This window comes from Mustela putorius, unplaced genomic scaffold (assembly GCF_011764305.1).
Source record: "Mustela putorius furo isolate JIRA1106 unplaced genomic scaffold, ASM1176430v1.1 tig00003834_pilon_pilon_pilon, whole genome shotgun sequence".
Taxonomy (NCBI): Eukaryota; Metazoa; Chordata; class Mammalia; order Carnivora; family Mustelidae; genus Mustela; species Mustela putorius.
In genome coordinates this window covers 40,970,187-40,992,518 of record NW_025421987.1, presented here as the reverse complement: position 1 = coordinate 40,992,518, position 22,332 = coordinate 40,970,187, and the positions used below count along the sequence as shown (strand labels likewise).

Genomic DNA, 22,332 nt, shown 5'->3' with positions numbered 1-22,332 from the left:
ATGCAGATATCCATGCCACACATGTCACCCGAAGTACACATCCGCCATGGTGTGGAGTAGAAGGGAGCTCATGGCATTTCTTTGTACCATGGCTACTGTGTTTGAGTCATTGAGAACAGTCTGACCCAAATTAACCCTCCTTTGTAATGTTGGCTACTGTCTGAAAAAGTCTGTAGGGAGTGTTCTTATGTTAAGTCTGACTATCTGAGATGGTGCCAGGAACCCACAGGGCCACTTGAGAATGTGATAATGTAAGGTTCAAAGGTCAAAGAGGATGTCTTACCCGGCTTGCACCTTTGGCCAGCACAGTAAAATGCCAGCTGCAGCTCAGAGGACTATGTTAAGTGAGGCTTCAAGCACTAACCCAGTTACATGTATAATTCAGAAATTGCTCCTTTCTGATTACAAAAGGATGGCTTTTTCTTGACTGTACATTGCTTCAATATGTCATTTTCATGAGCTGCCTCGCTCCTGTTTCTCTGACTGTACCACATTACCGCTCATATGGCACTTGGCTTTGTTTTATATACACGTTTTCTCTTTTCCCCTAAATTGTTAGCGGATTATCTCTAGTTTCCTTAAGTTACTTTGTTCATCATCTAATGCATGCATAAGTGCAGCATTTGTAATCACTCCTGGCAAAGAAATTTGAGTAACTGATATGTATAATGAGTTTCTTCTACTTTCAGATTCATCTGACACTCAAAGAATCTATAGTTTCCATATTTTCCCTACCCACCCATGAAATTGGTGTTTAGAAGGAATCCTATTCCTGGAGGGTGCTCCTTTTCACATACCTACTTCAGAGGCAGGTGTTTCTGGCTTTATAAATGGATTCTTTTAAGAGTGAGAACTAATACTAGCAGAAAAGAAATGATCATTGGTGTTTTTTTTTTTATTCGAGTTTATTCAGAGTTAAGGCTGCAGAGACTGAAATTATAGTCACAAAGCACCTGGAAACCTCTTTTGCCTAGGATAACAACAAATGAAGGACCTCCCTTTACTGAGTCTTACATTACAAATTATGTAATGGTGATCACATTTTGTTTGAAGAACTTTTCCTTGGGAGCCCAACAGTTAAACTTCTAAAACTTATTTCATGTATGATTGTACATTCCTGCATCTTTGTGTCACTTTTTAATATTGGTGTAAGATGTCTAGACTTTGACTAAAGGGCTGAACTTATTGGCATAGCCCTGTCCATTAGTAGAACTGGATACATATCTCTGGGTGATTTTTTTGTTAATGCCAATATTAACGATTAATTATGAATTATAGTAATTACCTAACCTTCTGACAATAATGGCGTCTACAAAAATATCATCGTAATGCCATTAGCCATAGAAATGCATGAACTATTTTATGTTTTTTTAGGAAAAGTTAAGCCAACAGTGCTTTATTAGCTGGTTTTAACATGTAATAAATAATAGCTACACTTAGAGAACCCCTTCCAGTTTACATGAATTATTTTATTTGACTCTAATAGAAATCCTGTAATATTATTATTAACTTTGCATATACTTTCAATTAGATGAAGAAACTAAGTCTCAGGGAGATTTAAATAATTTGTCTCTAATTTGTCCATCTATTCATTCAAAATTTGTTAAACACCTACAGTGTAACTTGATGAGGACAATTCAAAAGCAAATATCAGAGAATATGTGGTTGCCTGGTGAGCCAGTGTCAAGGTAGGATCAATATTCCCAGCTCTCAAACTAGTATACTGTGCTATATTCTCCAGTCCTATCATCCATTCCAGAAACTATTACACCATGTGGCAAAGCATGCTTCATTGGTGTTCTCAGAAGCAAAATGCTATATTAGATGGATGTTTGATGTTTCATAAGATGGCAGTATGTGTTATATTGTATATTTCTGTTCTTCATCTTGAATTCTTGGATCATGCTTATTTAACCCAAGGGCTGCCTGAAAACATCCTGTAGATTTCTAAACCCAACTCTTATACAGACACGAATCTATAATTTTCCAGTCTGTTACATGTGCAAAAGCTAGGGTTTAAGTTTGTCTAGCCACACCAAAGAGAGGTGAGAAGCAGGAAGTGACAGTGTTGTGTTTTGTTTTTTTTTTTAAAGATTTTATTTATTTGAAAGACAGAGATCACGAGTAGGCAGAGAGGAAGGCAGAGAGAGGGGGAAGCAGTCTCCCCGCCGAGCAGAGAGCCCGATGTGATGCGGGGCTCCATCCCAGGACTCTGAGATCATGATCTGAGCTGAAGGCAGAGGCCCAACCCACTGAGCCACCCAGATGCCTCCAGTGTTGTGGTTTTAAGGGCCCCTCACTACCACACACCTAGCAATACCAGCATCTTGCCCAAACTTTGAATAAATGTAACTAATGAGACCAATTTATTAATAATTTGTGTGATTAGAAATAACATTTTGAGTTGAGTACAAGCTATAGCTGCTAATTATTTGAGGTTAGAGAAGTGAGCCAACTAACCACTTTTCTCCCTTACTCTGGAACTAATTTATTGTCCTTCTGCTGGCCAGTCAGTTGAGGACTCCAGATAAAGGTATTTAAACATTCTCAGCTTTTTTTAAAAAATTATTTTTAAAGCAATGTGTGCTGACAGATAAGAACCAATGCTAGACATGCAGCTAAGTTGGTTTTGTGGAAACCCAAAAGAATACCTAAGCATAGATGACAATTTACCTTAATGAAAAAGTTCCTCTTCAATTTTTTTCCCTTATTATGCCTACTTCCCAATTTGTACCAATTAGGATTCTTTGGTTTAAACAACAGAAAATGACTGGCTAATCTGATGTAAAAAGAAGGCAATTCTTTGGAAGAATATGGAATAGCTCAAAGAACCAAAGGAAAAGCAGAAAATACTGCCTTCAAAGTACAGAGGCCATGCATCCTTAGGGAGGCAAGTTGCAGACACTAGTGAAAAATAATAGTCCTTTCAGGTGGCTGTCCTTTCATGAAAGTATTAGCTAACTATTGTGGTTGAACAAACCACTCCAAAATTCAGGGGCATAAAACAATAGTTATTTTTTATTTCTCACAAGTGTGCAAGTCAGCAGATCCAGGCTTGGCTTCATTACAGGTGGCTCTGTTCTCTGCATTGTCAGATTTACTTATATCTGTCAGATTTATTTAAAAATACAGGATGCCCAGTTAAATTTATTGTTTTCATAACAAATAATTTTTTAGTATAGGTATGTCTCATGCAATGTTTGGAACATGCTATACTAAAAAAGTATTTGTTGTTTATCTAAAATTCATATTTGACATGTTTGGCAATCCTATTTGCCATCTTCCTTCCTCTTTCTCTTGGGACCAACAGGCTCAGCTGGTCATATTCTTTTCATGCAAATGGCAGAGGCACAAGACCAAGTGGGTCCAATTGTGCCAACACTTCTCAAGACTCTGCTTGTATTCCGTATGCTTATATTCTTGGCCAAACCAAGTAACATGGTCCAGGGATGGAAAAGCATGAACCACCCACTGAAGGAGGGCATGGGCATGGCAAAAGGTGTGGCTACCGGAAAGAGTAGAGAATTGGGGCCATTAACACAGACTCCCACTGGTTGAATCAGTTTTGACCTCTCTTGAGTCATTCCCTATAAAAAACAGGTTCCAGGGAGGGAAAGCCCAAGTAGCCCATCTTGGGTCCCTCTCCTAATCCTTGGCCAAAAGAGAATAGGTCACTTGATTGATGGACCCAACAAACCAGTAGCAGTGGGTGAGAGGCATCATCCCCAAAGGAAAACCAGAGTTGTCTTTCCAGACAGAAGATAGCATAGATTTGGGCAGGTAAAATAATATATGCCCACTCCATTTTTGTCCCTGACATTGCCTGCATTTCCATTTTTGGTCAAACATAAGAGATGTTAGCCTTATATAAAAGAGAAGGAAGGCGTAGGAACCTAGAGAACTGTAAAAATATGTGCAGGCAGGTCTAGGTTCCCACAGGCCAGGGCAGCCTCTACAGGTCTGGTGGAGAGAGTGGGTAAAGGAATTAAAAGAGGGGCACCTGGGTGGCTCAGTGGGTTAAAGCCTCTGCCTTCTGCTCAGGTCATGATCCCAAGGTCCTAGGATCGAGCCCTGTATTGGGCTGTCTGCTCAGCAGGGAGCCTGCTTCCCTTCCTCTCTCTCTGCCTGCCTCTATGCCTACTTGTGATCTCTATCTGTCAAATAAATAAATAAATAAAATCTTAAAAAAAATAAAATAAAATAAGGAATTAAAAGAAGGATGAGGAGGGGCAATAAAAGCATCAATGGCAGAGGCAGATTGACTGTGTCATAATCCTACTTACTGCTACTTCATTGCACAGCTGAAGGAAGCCATGTATACACGTATACCTGGATGTTAGCATTATTTTAGAAGCTGTCATTGAATTTGCATTGCATGGACAAAATGTACATTCTTTAACGCAGAATTTATGTGGGTTTCAATGAAAGAATATCACCTAGTTAGTAGTTCAGATTTAAAAATCACAACTATGGGGCGCCTGGGTGGCTCAGTGGGTTAAGCCGCTGCCTTCCGCTCAGGTCATGATCTCAGGGTCCTGGGATCGAGTCCCTCATTGGGCTCTCTGCTCAGCAGGGAGCCCGCTTCCCTCTCTCTCTCTGCCTGCCTCTCTGCCTACTTGTGATTTCTCTCTGTCAAATAAATAAATAAAATCTTTAAAAAAATAAATAAATAAAAATAAAAATAAAATCACAACTACTAGGTGTGGCATATTCATTTTGGTTTGTTTCCCCCACCCCCCAGTGGGAACCTTAAGAATTCTGTTGAATAATGAATTTTACTAGTGTTCTCAAAAAGGGGTATCTACATTATGTTTTTCACTCAACATTTTTAGGAAGTGTTCATCTAATAAGCAATTGATTTTGGGACTAGCAACACATAGTAATAGTGTGGTGTCCAAAAGATTAATGACATATTTTAAAGTATTTTGATACAATTACTTGGAAAGGGAAGTAAGGTTTCTATTTATGTATTTCCCAGAAATACTGCTCTGACCAGGATGGTAGAGCTATGTACCATAATTCTGAACACCAAAATAATGTATACATTTTATATAATTTAAGCAGTCCTACTGGGGAAATTGACTAAAACATCATGAGGGGGAAAAAAAACTATTTGTTGCCATAAATAAATTTCAAATGATTTAAAGAGTGCAACTTAAAAAAAAAAATCATTGAAAGAAAAAGAAGAAATAGTCATAAGTATTTAACTGATTTTATGTTAGGAAAGTATCTTCTATGCACAAAAGCAATGGAAGAAATTATTCAAAAAGTCAACAAAATAATTGAAAACTTGGGGCGCCTGGGTGGCTCAGTGGGTTAAAGCCTCTGCTTTCGGCTCAGGTCATGATCTCAGGGACCTTGGGATCTAGCCCCACATCGGGCTCTCTGCTTCAGCGGGGAGCCTGCTTCCTCCTCTCTCTCTCTGCCTGCATCTCTCCTGTTTGTGATCTCTGTCTGTCAAATAAATAAAAATCTTTAAAAAAAAAATTGAAAACTTTGGGGCATCTGGGTAGCTTGGTGGTTAAATTGCCTGCCTTCGACTCAGGTCATGATGCCAGCATCCTGGGATCCAGCCCCACATCGGGCTCCCTGCTCAGCGGGAAGCCTGCTTCTCCCTTTCCCGCTCCCCCCGCTTGTCTCTCATTGTCTCATTGTCTCTCTCTCTCTCTGTCAAATAAATAAATAAAACCTTTAAAAAGAATTTAAAACTTCTACATAATAAAAATGGTCATAAAATTAAGAAGTTAGGAACAAATTGGGGAAATTGTAAATCATGTGACAACAAAAGGTCAAATCCCTAAGGTATAAGAAGCTCTCATTAATCAGTAAGAAAAACAAAATAATCCAGACAAATTGGAGAGATCGCTAAAACTGAATAGGTTGTAAACATCAAATAAATGGCATTACATTTAGGAAAATAGAATAAGGCACACTAATATCCCCTGAATAAAAATTACTAGGCAATACTCCAGAAGAAAAGAAAATATCCAGAATATGTGATGATCCATGAACATAAATCAGGATTACAGTGGTTTTGATAAGTAAACAACTTATGTTTACTAATGCAAATAAGATTATCTTATTAAAAGTATTTCCAATAGTCATCCTTACTGAGAATTAAAATAGAGCAAAACCCCTATTTGGAACCACTATTGCAAAAGTGAATATGATCTAGAGGAGGAATTAAGTTTGGGAGATCTATAAATCTTAAGTTTTGATACTAGCTTTATAATTACTTAGCTGTGTGATTTCTACCCATATTGGGCCTATGTCTACATCTGTAAAATGGCAATAATGAGAATACTTTTTTACTTCCCAGAATCTTTATAAAGATTTTATGAGGTAATAGAATAAAAACCTGTGTTGCCCCTTTCATGTTATATTACCAGTGACAGTGTAAATGTAGACTGTGTGAATTGCTGTAGGAAACTAGGAACCATTAAACCATTAAACTGAAAAAATAAATACAAAAACTGTATTATGTACATACATACAAGTATGTACGAATGACTCCTTGTAGAAAAAAAAAAGTCAAACTCTGAAAGTGTCTATAATTCAGGAAGTTGAACACGAAGTTTATCTTTCTTCCTATGTTTCTAATCTACACAAATATCTCTCCGCCCATGGTTAGTTTTTTTAATAATTATTAAGAGCTAAAAAAAATTGGGAGTGAACAAGATGGTTAGAGGGGTAGCTAAAGAAATATTGACAAAAGCTGTGTTTTACAGGTTCAAAATAAAAGTTTGCTCCTTTCTGACAAAAACTCAATGGGACAACTTCCTTGAACTCAGAAGATTTGAGGCAGGGGAGTAGGGGTGGTGGCTGATTTTCACTGATTTCTTCTTGCAAGCATTCTGTGAGCAACCTGCCTGTTCCAAGTGCTATGGTCTGTAAGATTCATTGGTCAAGGATACAAACCATAAGACACTCAATCTCAGGAAATAAACTGAGGGTTGCTGGGGAAGGGGAAGGATAGGGTACCTGGGTTATGGACATTGGGGAGGGTATCTGCTGGTGAGTGCTGTGAATTGTGTAAGACTGATGATTCACAGACCTATACCCTTGAAGCAAATAATACATTATATGTTAATTTTTAAAAAAAGGTAACAAAGGCCCTCTCATCTGCCTTCTTCCATTTAGTGACAAGCACAAGTAAGTAATCTAGCAATGACCACTCAAGGCTGTGGTGAAGAAATAGAGGCCTCATTGTGGGAACACACGAGGGATGCTTCACCCAATCTGAAGTCAGGAATGGGGTCAGGGTGGGGTTAGGGATGAGGGTGGGAAATGACAGGATAGTCTTCCTGGAAAAAGTGAGAAAACAGCCCCACAAGCTGAAACCTGAAGGGAGAAAAGGGCTGACCACATGAAGGGTTGGAAAAAGAATATTCCATGTAGAAAAAATTGTGTGTTAAATACCTGGGAGTAAACAAGCATAATATCTTCCAGGAACCAAATGTTGTTTGATCTGATTAGATGATACAATAAAAAGGGATAGGACATATGACTAAAAATGTAACCAGGGGCCAATCATGAGTGGTGTATTAATTCATATTGAGAAGTTTGAATTTTTTCTTGAGGGCAGTGAAATTAATCAGGGAATATTATACTCACGTTTGCAATTTAGGGGGGAAAAAATCTTCTTATTGTAGTGGGATGAATGAATGACAGTGAGCCTGAGGAAAGGAACGCTAGAGGCAAAGAAATTCATTGTAATGCACTTGCAGAATTCAGGCCAAAAAAAGAAATGCTTATGGCGGATGGGAGTAGGATTTGGGAATAATGAATGAAACTGAGAGAGATTTAAAAGGTATAAACCACAGAATTTGGGAACCTTTTTACATGGGAGAAGTAAAGGAGAGAGAGCAGTCAAGGGAGATAACTTTCCTCTTTTACCTGGGCAACTGTTTGCATGATGATGCCATTCCCTGAGATAGTGAACAAGACTACAAGTGTTCTGTGGGAAGGAAGATGATGATTTCTGTTCTGAGTATGTCGAATCTTGAGTATCTGTGAGGAATCTGACAAAAATGTAGAAGAGTTGATTGGAAAATAGGTGGTAAAAGTCATGAAAAAAATCTGAGCTGCAGATACTGATTTGGGAGTTATCAATAATAGAACCTTAACTTCTAATGCTAGAGAGTAGATGAGGTCATTCACGGTGAATGATATGAAGGAAGAGGACAGTGATCAACATTTCAGAAATATAGATATTTAAGGAATAGGTCAAAGTAAGTCTAAAAGTTAAACTGGGAAGGCTGGCCAGAGGGGTAAGACAAAATAAACAGTCAAATTTGGCATCTTAGAAACCAAGAAAAGAAAGGAATGGAAGAAGGAAGACGTAATCAACAGAGTCAAACACTTCAGAGGAAAATTAGATAATAACAAAATTGCTCACAGGACCTAGAAACAATATGGTTCAAATTGATGAGCTTCCTGAAAGCAGTTTCTTGAGGGGTTAAGGAGAAATCCAGATTGCACCAAACGCTGAAGTGTGAATGGAAGATGTGAAGTAGAACAATTCCTTCAAGAAATTTGGAAACAAAGAGTTTGAAAGTAAGAGGATAACATGGAAGTTAGGGAAGGATTTATTTCTAGAACAAATGATGGCATCAGATATAAATGTTGTAGGAAGAAACTGGTACAAAGTATAAGGATGTAGAAGATAGACAATGGAATGAAAATATTGACCCAGAGGAGGGTGAAATATAATGTCTCTATGAGTAAATTTCTGACTATTGAACACAAACACTGAATATCTAGTATCTGAGATCCAGGACCTAGGTATATTGTCCTTAATTAAAAGAAACAATATGGTTTCATATGGACTGCATAGGCTTGCATTCAGTTATTCTATTTTATTCTTAACTTTATCATCACCTGTGAATGTAACACTGAACAAGTGGTTCAACTTGCATGACACACAAAAGGAAAGTCCTTAGATATATATTCCTCTTATAAAAAGAGGTAATTATGAGTAAATTTTATCATACATAATAATTCACTGGGAACTTGAACACCAGAGATCCTTTCTGTTTTGCAAATTTGCATGTTTTCACATTAGAAATACAAAGTCTCCCCCTGTACACATTTTTTTAAGTCCAAACACATCTGTATTTCTCCTTTGTATTCTGTGGCCTGTCTTGCAATTCAGAATTAACTACAAACTGAGTAATATGAGCTCTTATAATTATTACATAGTTTCCTGTTGCAGATTTTAGATTATTGAGGAAGATGCCTAAGATGTCTAAATCTTATTCTTGAACACGGCCATAGATTTCTAATTTATTGTAGTTTTTTGGAAACTGGCTTATTCAGCTAGGAATTAAAAATGATGAATATTAAACAACAAAACAACTGGACATTCAGGAGCCCTGAATTCTAAGTCCAGCCATATTTCATGATGGGATTGCCCTTGACAAGCCATTATATCTCTCTGTGCCTCATCTTCTTCCTTAAAAAATGGGTATAACTTTTTAGGTCCTCAATGTAAAAGCCTGGGAGTCAGTGTGCGAAAATGAGAAAAAGACCCATAACCCCAGTAGATAAAAAGGAACTAGAAACCTTATAGATAGATAGCACTAACTAACAGGAATCAACCACATTCCATTTCTGCCACTGGGTTTGATTTAGAATTACTGGTTTCTACCCACAAGGTCTGTAAGATGTCATTGTAAAAGTAATGCTACTGTCAAGAGTCCTTCTCTCACTTCCTCCTTCCTCCACTCAGACCTGGTCAGTTGCCCAAGTACCATCCGTGTCACCTAACAGAGATCTTCAGGGATCACATGGTTGTCAGACAGCTGTCTCTACAGGCAAAAAAATGTTCCCATGTTACTCATCACTACAGGGCAGAAAGAATGAGAAAAAAAAAATAAGTCTTTTATTATTGAACTCCTTTATGCTGTCTTGTTCACCTCCCTCCCCCGATACATACTTGCTCAGGAATAGCTTAAGCAACTAAGATCTAAAACCAAAAAAAAAAAAAAAAAAAAGAGGAAAATCACAGTCAAACCATAAACTCTGCTATTTGTAATCAGTGCATAACCTCTGTGATGAAATCTGTGAGTAATTCACTTTCCACTTAAGCCACCAATATGAGATCTAATGTTGCCACCCCGAACACTAATGAAGGAAGTCAGGCGGCAGTACAGCTAGCCCTCAGGGACTCATTTCTCACACCACCAAAAAGTAATTTCCATCATTTTCAGCCATCTGGTATCCTGGATTGTGAAGATGAAGTTTCACTGAAGTATTGCTGAAGAGTGTGGGCCCTGGAGTCTCCTTGGATTTGAATCTCTTTTCTGCCTCTCACGTAGTTCCATCTATACCTTGGATTCCCACCTGTAAATAAATCCTCATAGGATATCATTTCTTTGTGATAAGGAGTTACTGATATAATACTTATAAAGTACTCTACATAGGACCTTACATATAGTAAGTGTCCAAATTTAGCCATTATTAAATTGTTAATAATAGTGGCAGTAAGGGGCACCTGGGTGGCTCACTAGGTTAAGCGACCAACTCTTGGTTTTGGCTCAGGTCATGATCTCAGGGTCATAAGATTGAGCCCCACAGGGGGCTTCCTCTTCAGTGGAAAGTCTGCTTGTGATTCTCTCTGCTCCTCCCTCTCCCCGTCTTTCTGTTCCTCCTCCTGCTCATGCACTCACTCCCTCTTTCTCAAATAAATAAGAAAATAAATATTTTTAAAAATAATAATAGTGGCTAAAGCATTAGGAGTAATATTACTTTTGTAATGTCTGTGACATAGGCCTTATTAATTCAGTTTCTAGGCTCTAAATTGTGTCATCCAGTCTGTTACATAGCAAGGTGATATTTAGAGACTTTCTACTAGGATTCCCTGATGGCTGCCTTACGTGGCTAGATTAATAGTAAACAAGTATTACCATATCTTAAGAACACAACTATGCAACTCATACTAAATAACATTTTTTTCCTGACATTTGGAGAAAAGATTGGACAATATTCATTTTATATACATACAAAAATAAATATAAATGCCATGTAGTGATAAGAAAAATTTATTAATATGTTTAAATGTGCAGATAAGGATAATATCCAGATAAGGATTATTCTAATGAGAAAAGAGCTAAGACACTTTTATTATACTCCTCTGTGAACTTCCTACACTACCTGGTCTTATTGGAGAGATTCTCCTTATAGTAAGACCCATGCTTTTCTTCTGCCAAATCACTAAGGGGGTCTTAAAGCAGCCTGGCTTCTTAACAAAAAACTTCAAATGGTTTAAGTCATAAAAGCATTTAGCTCAGATTTGCTATATCCAATGGCATGGACCAATGCTGCAAAGCTGGTTTTACAGGCATGGCTACATGTTCCATTTGCTTTTGTCTTTACAGTTCCACCAAAGATCTCCAACATCTCTTCGGATGTCACTGTGAATGAGGGCAGCAATGTAACCCTGGTCTGCATGGCCAATGGCCGTCCTGAACCTGTGATCACCTGGAGACACCTTACGCCAACTGGTAAGCAACCATCTACTCTTCAAAATACTACATATCATTTAAGATATCCTCATGCTTCTAAGATCCCATTGGATCAGAAAGACAAGCATGTATCTGGTTATTAAAACACTAATACAACTGCAACATAAGACTTACTTTGGTCCTCCCTGGTCTTTGCCAATGGGTTCATCTTATAAAATGCACAACCATTTCTTACTTCATTTTCAATAGAACATCACCTCCAAGCAACAAATATAGAAGAGTTAAATGCATTAAATGATCTAGTATTATGTCTAAAATGTATGACAGTTCTGTGCTTAAGCAAGTCTTGGGGCAGTATGTTAAATGAATTAAATTTACCTAGCTCTTTGTATTTGTTTGTTTGTTTGTTTTGCTTTGCTTTTTAACTATAGTTTCCTAATATGTCACACCTTGTGAAGAAACTTTCAGGATTAATGCAAAATTGTTAGTGACTTCTAATGTCTTGTCCTTGGCATCTGGCTCTGGGAGGGGGTTGCATCAGGCATGGACTAAGCTGCATGAGCTCATGATGGGTCCTTAACTATTGATGCAAATTCAGTAAAAGTCAGAAAAACTTTTTCCAGAAAGGTCTTCTGCATCCTCCCCTCCCCCTTCCCAGCACGGTCACCATAACTGAATTCTCAGGCCCTGATGCTTTTTGAACTTCACTTAAATATTCTATCAAATTACGAGGGTCAACTTCCTACATACTCTCCTGCTCTACAGATTACATTTTCTTATAAGCAACACCATGCTTTTACAAATGACACAGTCTTTGTAGAAAAGGGCCTGCTATTTGATTTCTCAGAAAGAGGGGCTATGAATCAATTACTCTTATAAAATGTAATTTATTTTGGTAGATAGCCCTCAAATTTTAATTGATTTATATCTAATATTATCTTAAAATTACCTTATAAAAGGATTTAGAGATTTGATTAACACCATATAGCCAATTTGGAATGAACACCATATAAAATTGTTGTGCAAAGTGAGACATACATGGAAGCTATCCTGGGGTATTTCAAAAAGCCAGGGTAGTGTTTTCTTGAAGCATCTTTGAAATCTGTATTTCGTTGTTGAGAATAGGGGCCTTCAGGTCATGTTAGCTCTCAAATTAATTTTTCAGGTAATTTTGTACCAGCCTATGGAATGGTCTCTCATTTACTCTTATTAAAGCATTCTATTTTCTTAAGAGAGTGTCACTCAGAACCCATCCTAATTGTTAATGCATGCAACTTGTCATTTATTGACAGTATATAAAAGCAATAAATGAGGCACTTATTTAGAATATCAGCCTCAAATTCATTTCCTCTCAGAGCCATTTTATACTTCACATGGAAAAAAATGCATATGGAAGGCTGTCTGAAGTGTGAATCTCTGGATATCACACACCTTTCCCATGGGTTAAATTAAACATCCAGCACACATTCTGCCTGGATGGAATTATATTATCCCCCAATCCCATACCACCTATTCCTTTCCAGTGTAGGATCGTTTTTACTGAATGACTATTTGGTATAAAAGCTATTGGCCCATATTTAAAGATGTTATAAAAATATCTTTTAAAATCATTGCATTTACTATAATGTTGTTTTGAGAGATTATTACTTTTATTCCAGTTTCCTTTTGAAAATGCCCTTTGAGGAAATTCCCCTTCGTTTTCAGTATTTCTAGTGCCTTTTTTTACTCAGTGGTTTGTTTTTTTATGCATAAACTCAGTGAATTTTTACAAATGATTATGAGTCCATGGAATTGACTATTACTAACCTTAGAGCCAAATTTATTGCCCATTTATAAAAGAATATAGGAAATCATTTATAAAGCACACGTTAATAAACAGATTTTAAACAAAACCTGGGATTTTATGGCATCAAATTCATAAAGAGACTATGCTCTTGCTTTCCTCTTGTTTTCTTACCATTATTTTTTATATTGTCTCACCTTTTATAATTAATTTAAACATCTATATAAATATATTATAACCTCATTTCTTTTTGTGGAGCAAGTAGTAGAGAGAAGAAGGAAAGAAGGGAGAAAGATAGATTATATTCAACTTATAAACAAGGAATGAATTAAATTAATAAAAAGACTTTCTCTTGGTATACTCACCAATACTATTAACTATTAAGTAGTTGAGTTTTTAAGAATTTTTATTATTATTTTTTTATTTTCAGGGGGAAATGTTATTCATGACCTGAACCCAAAGATACATGCTTTTTATCCTTTGGGATAAAAAGAAAAATAATGAGAATATAATGAGATATCATCAGAAAAATAATGAGATAGAATCAGAGTTTTTTTAAGAGTTTTCCAGGCTGGGCTCTGGAAGAGTACATCTTCACAGTTAACTCTAGTAAACTCTTTAATAATAGTGAATATCTGATTTGAATCCTGACTAACCTGGTATCCATGGTGTTTAAAAAACAGCAATAGACCATATCTTCCAGAATAAAGGTAACATTTACATACATTCAGAGAATGCTGGACACTTCAAAATCAACTTGAAAAATCAGTGTACTCAGAGGGATTTCCAATAGTAAGGCCAGGGTTCTGCAAACTACAGTGTGTGGGCCAAATCCTGCTTGTCCCACTTTTGTACTGCATATGGGCTAAAAGTGATTTCTAAATGACTGTGTGGTTGGAAAATATCAAAAGAAGAATTTCATTTTTTGACATGCAAAAAATTTAACATTCATATTTGAGGGTCCATAAATAAAGTTTTATTGAAACATAAATATACTTATTTATTTTCGTGTTGTCTATGGGTGCTTTTGTTCTAAAACAGGAGAGTTTAGTAGTTACAACAAAGATGTTTTGGCTCACAAGGCCTAAAATATTTTGTATCCAGCCCCTTAAAAAAGTTTGCAAACCGTTGCTCAAGACTATGGCTTGGGGCACAGGCAAGGATTTTCTGCACTCACCTATGACCCCATGAGGCTCTGAGGATAGTATCCCTTAAGTTCCTAAATAGATCTCAAGGGGAAGAACTTTATTCTTCTATATTCCTTTATCTAGGCCCTCAGTGTAGGTCAAATTCTATTCTGTCACATGCAAAACTAGCTCCATGCTGCATTCACAAACTCAAGGGCAAACTCCAATTTCCCCTCCAAATGTTATTAATTCCCAGGCCCACTCTTTCATCTCTTTCACATCTGACCTAAATAACCACCTGATCATAATCACATTCCTGGTAACAGGAGAGAAAATTTGCCTTTACTGTTCTATAAGGGAAACTAGGTTTATCGTGGGGGTTTTGAGGGTGTTTGTTTTGTTTTGTTTTTTTTTTTTTTTTTTGGTTTTACGTGGGTTTTTTCCCTTCTTTTCCAAATTTGGAAACAGGCAATGATCCTTTTCAGTCTATAACATGAAACCTTTCTTGGAGGCACTCAAGGAAGAGACTCTGCTCCCTGTGTGACAGCAGAACTGCCTGCAAACCATGGCCATGTGAGCAAAAATATCCAGCGAGCTTTGTTCAATTATTAATTGTACCTTCAACAGTATAGAGTGTGACTGCCTTGCCGAGGAAATGTACCTGTAATTAGCTCGACCCCACAGGGGCATTGAGCCATGAAAGGGGGAAGATTCTATGCAGGGTTCACACCTACCTGATTACCTGTCATTTGATAACACAAGGGGGAGAAAAGAAAGAGGGTGCAAGGTGTATTTTTATGAGAAGAAGAATATTTATTATCTCTTGATTTAGTTTTTTTTTTTAATTTGGTTGTCTCTCTTTATTTCAACAATTGAGATTTATTTTTCAAATATACTCCAAGAGTTTTTAAGGAGGGATGTTTTAAGAACGGTAAATCTTTCGTATGTCCGTACATCTGATTTAGAAGGAGGAAATGAGGTTGATGAATTCCATGGTTTCTTTTCTTATATTTCTGATTTCTTAATTTTTCTCTTCTCTCCAGTTATTCTGCATAATCAAAATGATATGTCACGTATGTCGTTGTTAAATGTGACCTATTTTCTCCCTTAATTAAGTTAGACTTTCATAATCCTGTAACTCCCAGAGGGCAATTGCACCGTAACATGTATTTTCTATGGAGTGTTTGATCTCCCTTCTGTGAGCAATGCTGCTCCCATCTTCATTTAACTTTGTTTCTCCATCTTTCTTTTCACATTCCAGAGGAAGTCCCTTTCTCTAGTGTGCCTCACAAGTGGTATCAGGATTGCCCAGGGTTACAGAAGGAGTTTCTATGCATTTCATTTCTACAAAGGTTTTTTGCATTGTCAGTAGCTTTCTATACCTGAAAAACTCGGGCACAGTGAGGACTTAGCCCTGTAGGCTGAGAACAACTTAGGAGGTACTGTAAAATTCTCTTGTCCAGAGAAGAGGCTAGATTTGACATCAATATGGAATATAAAAAATATCGCTTGAGAAATATTTTGTGTTTTAATAGGGTAGGTGGGAAAACATTGCTCTGGAAGGAGTTAAGAGGACTGCAGGGTGTCTGGAATCCCATTTCTCATTGGATGTTGGGTTTTAATCATTTGGTGGGAGTTTCCCTTTCAGTTCTTTTCCAAATTTGAATCCTTGCCTGATGATACTCTTGAATTTCATGAATGCTCTAGCCCTATCTGTCTTTCTTCTAATATTATAGACTAACCAATCATTAATATATATAGCCTAGACTCTATCCTCATCAGTTCGGGAAAAATATATAATGTTAAATGAAACTCATTTCTTTAAGTTGTCTTCCAGAGGTATGTGTTGCAAGTAACTAATATCAGCTCTTTTTCGTTAGCATGTTAGAATTAGTATGACTTCGTATTTCACAGAGAGAACATATGATCTGCAGTTCAAGTTTGAGGATATTCTTTCTCTGGGGTTTTCTTGTATGGACATTCCAGAAGGTTCTTTGAGTTAATCTTTGTCATATATAGATGTGGAAGAATCAAACTGGTGACTTCACAGGTAAAGGCTCTTGACCATATAGTAATAATTTAAGTGAGAACAATGATTCAACCTTTTATGTTGATTGCTTTCATTTGTTTCTTGCATCTGAGAAAAATTCCATTTTCCCTTTACAAAAATCAGAAAAATAAGTAAAAAATCTTGCTCTATTTTCTTTTCAATATCTTACTTGTTTATTATTTTAAAATATGTTATTCACCAATACAGAATAATATTCAGATTAATCTTTATCTCTATCTTACAGTTTGTTCTTTTGGCCAAAAAAAAAAAAAATTCATAAAAGCACCCTTTGTTAAAGAACAAAATGAAAAGAAAGATAGACATGGTCCCTGCATGAATGGAGTTTATAGTTAAAGAAGAAAGCAGAGCATTGAACTAATAATCACATGAATAACCACTTAATTGGATTTATACAGCATAAAGAAAAATTATAGCATTCAATAAGACCATAAAATAGGGCCATATAGCAAAATCTGCAAGGCCAGCAAAGCTCCCCTGAGGGGAGCATATGCTGAGACCTTAAGGATGAATATGACCAGGCGAAGAAAAGAAGAAAGTGAAAATTATCCTAGGCAGAGAAGAGAGTGTATATAATGATACATTTAAGAATATAGGCAAGCATCTTTGTGTGAAACCATGATGTTCATTTTATATATATATATATATATATATATATATATATATATATATATACTTGATTCTTTAAACATATTATTATTTCTTTTTACCCTTTTTTTTTTAAGATTTTATTTATTTATTTGACAGACAGAGATCACAAGTAGGCAGAGAGGCAGGCAGAGAGAGAGGAGGAAGCAGGCTCCCTGCTGAGCAGAGAGCCTGATGAGGGGCTCGATCCCAGGACTCTGAGATCATGACCTGAGCCAAAGGCAGAGGCTTAACCCACTGAGCCACCCAGGCACCCCTCTTTTTACTTTTTAACATATTCCTGTTTTCCCTTTCAAAGAGTGGAAAAATAAAGAGAAATCTTGCTATATTGTCTTTTCAGTGCCTTACTTGTGGACTGGTTTTAAATATACAAAATAGCATATACTAGTGTATATACCATAATACATACCGGGATATGTACATGTTCCCAGTGTGGCAGGCATATAGGCAGTTCTTTATGTGTGTGAATATCTTAAATTTAGATCAGAAACATATTCTTTTCCCATACAGGTCATTTCATAATAGCTTACTCAAGTAAATACAAATTCCCTTCCAATTTGTTATTATTATTATTATTATTAAAACAATTGGGTAATTTAGAAAATGAACACGATAAAATTTAACCACATGATCATCAGTCTCCAAACCTTAAAATGCTGGATAGACTCCCAATAAGTGACACCAGCAACCTTTGAGCCATGGAAAGGGCTCCACAACCAGATGTGCTGGCCATTCACATAATGTTGGACAAATGCTTTCCTGCCACCTCAGCACCCCACTCTTACCCTATCCACATTTATCATCAGATGGCCAGAGTACTCATCCCGAGGAGAAATAAACCACCTAGATGTGTCCTTGGGGGGACTAGCTTGGACTTGGGTGCTCTAGGACATTTTGGAAGCTTAGGTCAAGAAGGGACAATATGGCTTAATTATAAACTTTGCACATGAATTACAGAGTTCACATGTCCCAGAATCTCACCACTTCAAATATTTGTTGCCATTATTCCAAATAGTCTGTATTTTACAATTTATTAGAGATAAAAATAGAATTTGTCAAAAGTTATCGTGAGAATTAAGGTAAAGTTCTTAATACATATTGTGTCAGATAGTATTGGTACTATTTTTATTTATTTTAATTATTAGTTATCTATATATCACCTTTATACAGTGATAACTTGGAGGGAGACTGATAATTTAATTGAAAATAACCTAATGTCGTCTTTATCCATCCCAACATAACAACCAGGGAGATTTTTAAAAATGCCCTCTCATCAAAACGAGTCTTAATATTTTAGGTCTCATATTGTGTTACATTATATATGCATCAACATACCCATTTAAAGCATTCCTTTCTTTGAAAGGGCATGACAACATCTTATTAGGGCAAGATTTTCTAGCATTCTTTATCAATGTGTTCATTCCTCTATGGGAAAGTTTCTCGGAATCTGCCTGTATAACAGCGATTACCTTATTTACTGTAACTATGTAGAATCTATAGGTTGTAAATTATAATGCTTACTATTTTTTGAAAAAAATGGTCTTCTAGGTGATGATTATGCCAAAACAACAACAACAACAAAAAGTTCGGCAGTGTTTGGGAGAAATCCATTGAACAGGAACAGAGAGGCTGCATCATAAAAGCAAAACAAAAAGAAAATGGTAAATTATAGAGCTTTTTCAGAGAAGCGTATTAAAAAGATCAAAGTAATCATAGAATTTTTGAAAGGGGCAGATATTAGTAGAGTGAAATTCATCAAGACAAGTGCAGGTGGATTTACCTGGAGCCAAACAAACTGCTATGAAAGCGGAGACAATAGGACTCACATTGCATTTGGTAAGGTTTACTTACAGAAGAGAAAGTCAGGGTAGGGTGTATAATTCTGTGGACCACCCACAATTAACTTTGGAATCTCGACTGTGGATGTCAGCTAGGGGCTATCTTATGATCCCTCAGGAGATGTCAGAGTAAGACTGATTTAGATCCTTGCTAAGAGGGGCAATCCTGGGTCCCTGAATCAAGGCATTTACCCAAGGTGGTCAGAAGCAAAGCGGTTAGAGGACAAGTTCCAAGAGATTGTGAACAGATCAGATACAAATTGTCTAAGCCAGAAACTTGAGAGTGATCCTAGCCTCTTTGGCTTTCTTTTCCCCAGCAATAATTCATTAGACACATTGTCTTGATTCTGCATCCTCACGGGCCATCAATCTATTCCTCTTCCCCGCTGTCAGAGTGTAGCTACACCAACATTTTCTCACCTGTACTTTAGTTCTCCAGTTGAACCCCTTGCTACTAGGTTTTTCCCCCTCCTACAAAAACACTATCTCTTAGTATAAAATTGGTCAAACCCTGACTGATTTCCTTATTTTCCAATGCTTTGGGATAAAGTTCAAACTACTTAACATGGCCTTAAAGCCCTTCATTCAACTTCTTCTCCTATGTATAAAGCCCTAACACTGCTTAATTTTAAGTAAATTATACTACTTTTTCAAAAATATGCCTTGTTCCTTGCTTTTGGGCTTTCACACATCCTGGTCTTTTGTCCTAAAACATGATTTTCATCTCATCTATATCATCATTTTGCCAGCACAACTTCTTACAAGATCTTCAAAATGACACTTTCTCCAAGAAACCATATAATAGAACTAACAAAATTACATTTTAATTATGTATAATCTCTAGATTGTAAAATCTGTAAAAATGCAGAAACTATGTCCTACTCATATGGATATTCTCAGAACATTGTATTCAGCCTATTAGTCAATCAAATAATTGAGTTATTTAGGTAAGGGCTTTTTAAAAATAGTATTATTGAGAACTCACAGCATGAAGTATAAACTAAATACACTTAATAAGTGATTAAAGCATGAATGAATGGAAAACGAACTTCAAAGAATACAACAGAATTATAGAACTAAAGCTATCTAATAGTTTTATTAATTTCTTAGTGAGAAGGTTTTAGAAATTTCAAGAAAGTTCTCTGTCTAAGTCCTATTCACATCTTTTCTCCTCATGTTGCCTTGATGTTCGGATCTGGTTCTAAATCTTTTTATTCACTAGGCTCCATAGAATGCTCTGAAATCTTCACATTTTTATATCAGATCTTCAGATAGTCTTTATATCACCTAATTATTATTAGCAATTGTTCTTCTCCTTCTAAACAGTTATCACAGAGCAATTGTCTTAAACATTTGTTTACTTTCTTACTATTTTCCTCATGAAATCAGACCCCTGCATATCCTTAGTTCTCATTATAGTGCCTGGCACAGTAAATACTCAATAAATACTTATTGAATGGATTAGCGAATTATTTATTCCAGACAAAAGTCAGACTCTGTGTTAGACACTGCGCACAGTTTAGACTTTAAGAACAGAATGTATGTATATGTTATACCTATATATATTATATATATTATATGTATATATGTACATGTATACATATATACATTATATATACATAATGAACTAGTCCTTATTATATATTATAGATACAGATATAAATATAGATAACTAGTGCTATAATGGGGGCTGGGAGTTTGGTGACAGAAGATCAGGTCTACCCTGTTTTTCACAGTATGGAATAGTAGAGAATAGGTCGAGTCAACCTGAAAAAGGATCCTCCACAGCAGGGCTGTAAGTTTTATAAAACCCCCTATGATTCACTGTTCTAAACTATTACAGGAGCAGCCACCTGTGGCATAAATCTCCACTATTAGAAAATCAACAGGATTTCCAAATCTGACTGACCATCAGAATTAACTGGAGAAAGAAAGTTTTTAAACATACAGATTCCCTGGCTCAGCCCACACATAAAATGTCTCTTCCAGTGAAATTCCAGGATTTGGTGGGAGCAAAGCCTCCCAGTGAGTCCGGTGAGCAGCCAGACTAGCAGAATGATGACTGTCTAAGCACAGGAGGGCAAGATCTAAAGGAGTGTTTCTTCAACTTTATTGTGCTGGAAAGCCATCTGGAGGATCCTGTTAAAATGCAGATTCTGATTCACTGGGCTGGGGATGGGGCCTGAAATTCTGCCTTTCTAACAAACAACTGGTGGTAATATGGGTGCCGCAAGTGCGTGGACCACATTTTAAGCATCATCTTGGATCCTGAGATCAGAATAGGTTGGAAGACAGCAGGATATAAAACTAGCCTAGACAGAGAAACACTTAGGTAAGTCCCACGACGTACACAGTATTCACCAAATAATATTACAGTGTTTTATATAGTAATTTCTCTGTTCCACCCCAGAAACTCAGAGCTGATTCAGAGAATAATAAAAATCACTGTAGTTTTGAGAAATGGGATCGATCCTTGCCTGTCAAGCTCAGACGATGAGCAACAGAATCAACATCAGCTTAGAGCTTCATAGAAATGCAGACTATTGGACCCCATTTCAGACCCACTGAATCAGAATCTACATTCATTCTATCAAGATCCCCTGGTGAATTGTATGCACATTCAACTTTGAGAAGCCCTGGACTAGGGCTGAAGTGTCTTTCTATGTATGCAGAAGCTGCTTTCCTAAGAACTTAAAGTGTAGAAATGAAAGTGCTTTCCCCACTTTCCTACTAACTAGTAACCCTGAACTTTACCCCTTTCTCCCTTCCCTCCAAATGTATTTCTACTAAGAAACCAGGAAAAAAAAAATGGTATAGGGGCGAGAATAGGGTTACAATACAGAACCATTGAATATTTATCACTTGGAAAGGAGAGCATCCCATGATTTCCCTACTCTATCAGATGCTGCTAAATATTGCAGGAAAATTTAGCCTAGCATATGAAGAAATACTGCCTGAATGACAGGAACCACTTTTCTCATAATCTTTCATAATGGCTTTATCTGCAAAATGTAGACAATATTATGTGCCCTACCCACCTCATACTCTTGCTCTGAAGCATCAAACGAGATCATGAATATGTAAATAGTTTGAAAAGTGTAAGACACTCCACAACTGTAAGCAATTAATAGAAAGAATAAGTTGGTAGAAAGAACACAGAGGGAGAAAACCCAAGTTCAAGTCTCTGCTCTCAACAGTTTACCTTTTTGGGGGATTTGTGGGTAAGTCCTCTAAGCTCTCTGCTTTTTATCCAGAAAATATGAATATAATGTCTGCTCACTACCAGGGTTCCTGTGTTGTCTTCCATGATACAATGTATATGAAAATGATTTATGAATAATAAGGCATTATTTAAGTGTTGTTATTACTATTATCTTAGATTCTGTAAGGGAAAAGACGGACT

At 36.7% G+C, this 22,332-nt stretch overlaps 1 protein-coding gene across 3 annotated transcripts in view; it reads left to right on the top strand.

The window, feature by feature from the left end:
- Positions 1–22,332, top strand: part of LOC101685818 (limbic system associated membrane protein) — a 663,791-nt gene that overhangs the window by 420,626 nt on the left and 220,833 nt on the right. For all 3 annotated transcript variants that reach the window (XM_004761392.3, XM_004761393.3, XM_004761394.3), the window contains exon 3: positions 11,379–11,504. In XM_004761392.3, coding sequence (XP_004761449.1) covers positions 11,379–11,504 — 126 coding nt within the window. The remainder of the gene's footprint in view (positions 1–11,378; positions 11,505–22,332) is intronic.